The sequence below is a fragment of the Mandrillus leucophaeus genome, unplaced genomic scaffold (assembly GCF_000951045.1).
Source record: "Mandrillus leucophaeus isolate KB7577 unplaced genomic scaffold, Mleu.le_1.0 Scaffold12, whole genome shotgun sequence".
NCBI classification, from domain to species: domain Eukaryota; kingdom Metazoa; phylum Chordata; class Mammalia; order Primates; family Cercopithecidae; genus Mandrillus; species Mandrillus leucophaeus.
In genome coordinates this window covers 9770009-9777439 of record NW_012100320.1, presented here as the reverse complement: position 1 = coordinate 9777439, position 7431 = coordinate 9770009, and the positions used below count along the sequence as shown (strand labels likewise).

Below are 7431 nucleotides of genomic sequence, written 5' to 3'. Positions count from 1 at the left end.
AGTTCAACCATTGTGGAAGACAGTGTGGCAATTCCTCAAGGATCTAGAACTAGAAATACCATTTGACCCAGCAATCCCATTACTGGGTATATACCCACAGTATTATAAGTCATTCTACTATAAAGACACATGCATACATATGTTTATTCCAGCACTATTCACAATAGAAAAGACTTGGAACCAAAATGCCCATCAATCTTAGGCTGGATAAAGAAAATGTGGCACATATACACCATGGAATACTATGCAACCATAAAAAAGAATGAGTTCATGTCCTTTGCAGGGACATGGATAAAACTGGAAACCATCATTCTCAGCAAACTAACACAGGAACAGAAAACCAAACACTGCATGTTCTCACTCATAAGTGGGAGTTTAACAATGAGAACACATGGACACAGGGAGGGGAACATCACACAGCAGGGCCTGTTGGGGTATGGAGGCAAGGAGAGGGATAGAATTAGGAGAAATATCTAATGCAGATTACGCATTGATGGGTGCAGCAAACCACCATGGCACATGTATACCTATGTAACAAACCTGCACGTTCTGCACATGTATCCCAGAACTTAAAGTATAATAAAAAATAAATAAATAAAGTAATACTGCAAAAAAAAAAAAAAGGTTAGTTCGTCTTACCTTTCAGCTGCTCCATTATTCTACACCCCTACCTAAACACAACTCTCAATGGCTCAGTGATTTATTCAGTGCTCTAGATTAAGGACTGCCAAACTCTAGGACACAGACCAAAGTCAGCCACCTGTTTTTCTAAATAACATTCTCTTCGAACAGAGTCATGCTTATTCATATATGTATTGCCCATGCCTTTTTTCATACTACAATGGGAGAACTGAGTAGTTTCAACAGAGAATATGCAGGCCCCAAAGACTAAAATATTTACTATCAGGTCCTTTATAGATAAAATTTGCCAACCCTTGCTCCAGATGTGGGCCTGAGTTCCAACTTATTTATTCACCTATCCTAAGTTTCACTTTTATCTTATTAATCTTTATGTAATCTTTACAAACTAAAACCCGTTCTTCTTAAGAAAGATAAAGCAAAATAGGAGTTGAGGCCAGTGATAGATGGCATCATATTATCTCTTGCCATTCCTCTGGATCAGATGCCCAGAGTCTTACTCTGATTAATCTCCTTGCTTCTCATCTCATCACCCATCACATCCTCTCCAATCCATCTTCAAGGCTGAACCCAGAAAGACAGTCTTCTTAATAGGCAAATCCAATTTAACTACCTTAAACTCTTCAAGGGTTTCTCCTACTATGTCCAAGACAAAAATCTAAACTCCTTATTATGATATAAAATGCCCTAGCCCTTGCCTGTCCTTGCCTGTCAGACATACTTGTCTTCCTCTATGCCCCTCAGCCATGTACATTCAATGCTTAGCCATTTTAAACTGCTGTCAGCTGCTATATTCTCTCAGCTTCCTTCTGTATTTTGCATGCCTTTCTTCTCCATAAATACATTCTCCTTCTTCTTTACCACTCTTAAAGTCTTGAGTCAGTCATTTTCTCCTTTGGAACTTTTTTGTTTTTCAGGTAGACTTGGGATTGCTTTGCTCTTTGACATCACTTTGCCCTGAGTATAAGTGTGTTGACACAAACATATATCTCTATTGATCCATCTAGCAATCTCATCTCTCTAGATTGCCATTTTGCATTGTAATCCGGCTGCATGGTTGCCTCTGCAGATGACTGCAAGTAACTTTAGAGCATGAACTGTGATTTTGCTCTTTTCATCTATATTGTCTAATATATATCCTAGTACAGAAACTCCTGAGTTCAAGATACCTAAGCGTCTCAGGGACTTTTTCCTAGTGCCTCTAGGCCAAAAGAAATATGTGACAACTCTGTTTACTAAATACTTAGGTCCAAACAATTTAGTATGTATTCATGGTCTAGCAATTTAGTAGCAATTAAAAAATAATATATGTAAATAGAAAGAAAAAATTTTATATCATTTTTAAATAACCACAGCTACTTATCAATGGAATGTGTAGAACCAGGAGGATGTTACACAACTTCTCAAACAGAGAATCACATTGGACACTGCCACCCTCATTTCCTGTTCCACACTGATTTTGGCAAGGTATTTATTTTTATTACAACAACTACTGAAAATTCAGCTTTTCAAAGATAGGATGTGATTGAAAGAAATATAGTGTGAACTAATGTTGAAATGGTAAACTGTTTGAGCTACTAATTTGCTCACAGTCTCACAAATGTCAAATCTCACTATGTTTCCCTTGGAAGTTAAAAATATTCACTCCCTATGAGTTCACTGAAGCATCCTCTGCATGCAGTTTAGGAACCACTGCCCCAATGCACAGAAGTTCATTAAATATTTGTGTAATCCACCACAGTGAGAATGTTTATATGGTAATTTACACAAAAATTCAATTAAGATATTGTTTCTTAAAAAGCAAAAATAGTTACTGGCATCAGCAAACTTTTTCAGCCAGATAATAAATATTTTGGGCTTGTAGGCCATATAGTATCCATAGCAACTACTTGACTCTGCCGTTGCAGCATCAAAGCAGACATAGATAATACATAAATGAATGGGCATAGCTGTGTTTCAATAAAACTTTATTTACAAAAACAGGTAGCCAGCTCATAGGCTGTTTGCTGACATTTGTTATAAAAAGTCCTTTAAAAAGGTACAGCTTCCACATTAAAATTACTAAAAAGTTATAAACAAAAGGTGAGACTAAATACCATAAGTCCATATAGATATGAATGAATGAATAAATTTAAATTTTTATGAGGAATGGGATTACAAAGGGAAAAAGAGAAACTTCACAAAGAAAAGTTTGACAGAAATCTTCCTAAAGTAAGCATCCTCAATAAAGAGATAAATATGAATAACATGTTGTAAAACATGCTGGTCTAAGATGCAATGAGAAGAATACAAAATCACTAATATGGTATTAATGCCAAAAACCTATAAGTAAAAATTAATCATGAGGAAACATCAAAAAATCTGAATTGAGGGTCATTCTACAAAAAAAACTGACCTGTAATCTTCATAAATATCAGTCATGAAAATCAAAGAAAGAATGAGAAATAGTTCCAGAAAAATGATGACTTTAGAGACATGACAACAAAATTCATCTATAATGCAATGTATAATTCTAAATTGCATCTTTATGCTATAAAGAACAATATTGATATAACTAGTAAAAGTTGAATGTGGTGTGAGAATTAGATGTTAGTAATCTGTAGGTGCCAGGCAAGAAAGAAGAATGGTTTCTGCCCTTAAAGACTATATATTGTTTGGGTAGACAAGACTGACAAATAAATTCACTATGAGGAACATACCACATAATTAAGTACTAATTTATATAAATGAGCTAGCTCTAAATCTTATCCCACTCATCTCAACCTCATTAGAAAGAGCAATTTAAGAAGTAGCAAAGATGCTTAACTAAGAAAGACACGGCGATAAGGGTAAAGAGTTACCACAAAAGTATGAAACAGTGTTGACACTATAGAGCCGAATTAACTAAGAGGACAAAGAACCATAGCTCCACCATGGAATAGAGAGAGAGGCAGAACCCTAGAAGACCTCTGGAATCCATCAATTCATCCACATTTTTAGCTATTAGCTAGCCAACTTAGAGGTCCACAGTATTGCTGAGGCATAAATGAAAACTGCACACATTGTGATCCTAATATACAAAGAAATAGGTCAGTTGGCAACTGCATAAACCTAGGTGATCATCAGAATTCACATGAAAAACAGCAGTTCAGAAGAGAGAAAATAGGTAGAGGCTTAGGATATTTTTCTAGGTCAGAGACTATCGAACTGAGATTATTAAAATGCATTTTCTAATAACAAATAAACCTGGTCAAAGAAACAAAGTTAAATAAGTTTATTTAATTACAGAACTTCTTGGAGCCTATAATATGCTAATACACATTGTACACCTAGAAAGAGGGGGATATTGTGCACAGCATTCCACTTAGATCAGAAACCATATTAAAACACCTAAGTGTAGAAAATATCTTAACATGGAGATACAATGAATAAAAAGAGGTAGCTACTTTGGGAGGTATAACATCAACAATAACAACTATATACAAATGCCTCCTAAAAGCCTCGCAGTCTAAGGTGTAGTACCTTATTTTTTAAGGTGTAGTAGTACTTTATTTTATCTTCACGACAACCCTATGACATAATTCTGATCCCCATTTTACTTTGAGTAAAATGAGGTATACAAAGGTTAAATACGTTGCCAAAGGCCTATGGCTAGAAAGCAGTCAGGCCAGAATTCAGATGCAGGCAATCTGGCTCCAGTTTCCATGCTCTTAACCACTACGCGTTGTAACTTAACAAAATTCTCACTCATTCATTTCAAAATAAATTATTAGTTGGATATTAAGCAAGAATGAAAAATAAACATGATGATTAATTTAAACAGAAGGCTAGGAATTTTTAAAGTCCTGTTCAATTAAACTGGGGATGGGGTCAGGCAGTAAAAACTACATAACTGCAATTATGAAGTATACAATCATGATAACCCATAGTTCAGTAAAATTAAGAAGCATTTCAGGCAAAGAATATGCCCCCCAATTTCCTAATCCACACTAAGGACAACAACATGGTGAACACTTTGGAAGGGTTCTCACCGTGATTCTCTTCATATCTAGCTGGCGCAGCTGCATCATATTCTGAAGGACAGTGTGTTTGTACCATGACTCTTGAGCTATGGGATTGCCATCAAAGGTGATGTCAGAGAGGGAAGAAGAGTCAGCAAGGCAAGAAACACTGTCAAAACTGCAGGAGAGACAGAAACCACTGATTATTCTGAGGTCTTAAAATGATGCTTTCATTTTTAATAGACTTTATTTTTTAGGACAGTTTTAGATTTACAGAAAAATTAAGAAGATAGTACAGAGAGTTCTCATATACCCCATACCCAGTTTCCCCTATTGTTAACATCTTGTGTTAGTATAGTACATTTGTTACAATTAATCAACCAATATAAACATATTCTTAGTAGCTAAAGCCCCTATTTTGTCCAGGTTTCCCTTAGTTTTTATCTAATGTCCTTTTTCTGTTCCAGGATCCCATGGAGGATATCATATTACATTTAGTTGTCATACCTCCTGAGGCTCTCTTGGCTGTGTCAATTTCTCAGACTTGCCTTGTTTTTGATGACTTGACAGTTTCGAGGAATACTCATCAGTTATTTTGTAGGATGACCCTCTATTAGGATTTGTCTGATATTTTTCTCATGATTAGATGGGGGTTAAGATAACTCCTTTTTTTTTTTCTTTGAGACCAGGTCTCACTCCGTCATCCAGGCTGGGTTTCAGTGGTGCAATCATAGCTCATCCTAACCTCAAACTCTTGGGCTCCAGCAATCCTCCCACCTGAACAACCCAAGTAGTTGGAACTACAGGTGTGTACCATCATGCGTGGCTAATGTTTTACTTTTTATTTTGTCTACAAAATGAAAAGGGTCTCACTATGTTGCCCAGGCTGGTCTTGAACTCCTTGGCCCCCCAAAGTGCTGGAATTAACAGGCATGACCACTATGCCCAGTTGGTATATATTATTAATATGACTTATTACTGTTGATGTTGACCCTGATCAACATGTTCAAGGCTGAGGCTGAGATTATGTTCTTCAGGTTTCTCCAATGTAAAGTTACCATTGCATCCTCTCCTTTTCATACTCAACTATTTGTAAGGAAGTCACCATGTGCAGCCCACACTTAGGGAGTGGGAAGTTAAGCTCCTCCTCCTTGAGGACAGAGAGTCTGAACTCATGTATATTTATTTTATGCTTTGGGTTATTATCCAATACAATTTTACTATTTTGTTGTTCAAATTGTTCCAGCTTTGGCCATTGGAAGCTCTTGCAATTGGCTCCTATGCCCCTTTGGCTCCCATCGATGTGGATTTTTTTTTCTTTTTCTGAGCACTTTCTTACTTTCTGGCACTACAAGATTTTGACTCAAGTATTTTCTAGACTAATTCCTGCCATGGTCCTAGTATCAGCCATTTCTGAGGCGCCATAGTTCATTTTATTGGAGGCTAGTATTAGAAACAAAGATCTGGGGGTTAAGTGTACTTCTTGCTACTGTGGGGTCATTTCCTTTAGTCCCTCTCAGCTGACACAGCAAAAAAATATATGTGTGTACAGAAACCTGTGTATATGCATATATCTATAAATATTTCTCTAAGTAACCATCTGTGCCATCTGTGTCTATATTAAGCTAAAGATGAGTTCATACTGATGTTTCCAGCTCTAATCCATCACCAAATGAACCATTCCAGCCTCTTTCCCTTGCTTATCTGAAAGTTTCTACTTCAACAAGAAGTTTGGCTTCAAACCATCAACTCTCCATTTACTTAATTATTCAATTCCAGTATGTATGTATAGAGGTATCAGAATTTTTAATATGTACCCCCAACGAGAAACAACTTTATCAACTAAAGTACAATGATTAGGTGTAATTGCTTTTGCATTTAGTCTTACAGGCTCATTTCCAAAGTTTCTTAGGTCAGTGCCTTTTCCCCCACCCCTTTAGGGAGGTTGTTTCATATATTTGTAATGCAGTTAGATTCTCTTGTCAGTCTGCATTCCTTTCTGAGATCCTCTAAACTCCTAAGTGATTTTTTAAAATTTGCATATATTAAGGCTTACTTTTTATTATGTAAATTTCTACAGGCTTTGACAAATGCATAATGTCATGTATCCACCATTAAAGTATCTTAGAGGGGGCGGAGCAAGATGGCTGAATAGGAACAGCTCCAGTCTCCAGCTCCCAGCGTGAGAGACACAGAAGACAGGTGATTTCTGCATTATCAACTGAGGTACTGGGTTCATCTCACTGGGGAGTGCCGGACAATCGGTGCTGGTCAGCTGTTGCAGCCTGACCAGCGAGAGCTGAAGCAGGGCGAGGCATCACCTCACCTGGGAAGCACAAGGGGGAAGGGAATCCCTTTTCCTAGCCAGGGGAACTGAGACACACAACACCTGGAAAATCAGGTAACTCCCACCCCAATACTGCGCTTTAAGCAAACAGGCACACCAGGAGATTATATCCGACACCTGGCCGGGAGGGTCCCACGCCCACGAAGCCTTACTCATTGCTAGAACAGCAGTCTGCGATCTAACCGCAAGGCAGCAGCGAGGCTGGGGGAGGGGCACCCACCATTGCTGAGGCTTAAGTAGCTAAACAAAGCCCTGGGAAGATGGAACTGGGTAGAGCTCACAGCAGTTCAAGGAGGCCTGCCAGTCTCTGTAGACTCCACCTCTGGGGACAGGACACAGCTAAATAAGAACAACAACAACAACAAAAAGCAGCAGAAACCTCTGCAGACGCAAACGACTCTGTCTGACAGCTTTGAAGAGAGTGGTGGATCTCCTAACACGGAGGTTGAGATCTGAGAACGGACA

The 7431-nt window shown here is 37.9% G+C and overlaps 1 protein-coding gene across 1 annotated transcript in view; it reads right to left on the bottom strand.

Moving 5' to 3' along the window:
* The window catches only part of LRRC49 (leucine rich repeat containing 49), a 167728-nt gene that overhangs the window by 36845 nt on the left and 123452 nt on the right, over window positions 1-7431 (bottom strand). Inside the window, exon 10 of the mRNA XM_011969395.1 lies at window positions 4650-4797. Within this exon, the coding sequence (XP_011824785.1) occupies window positions 4650-4797 (148 nt within the window). The remainder of the gene's footprint in view (window positions 1-4649; window positions 4798-7431) is intronic.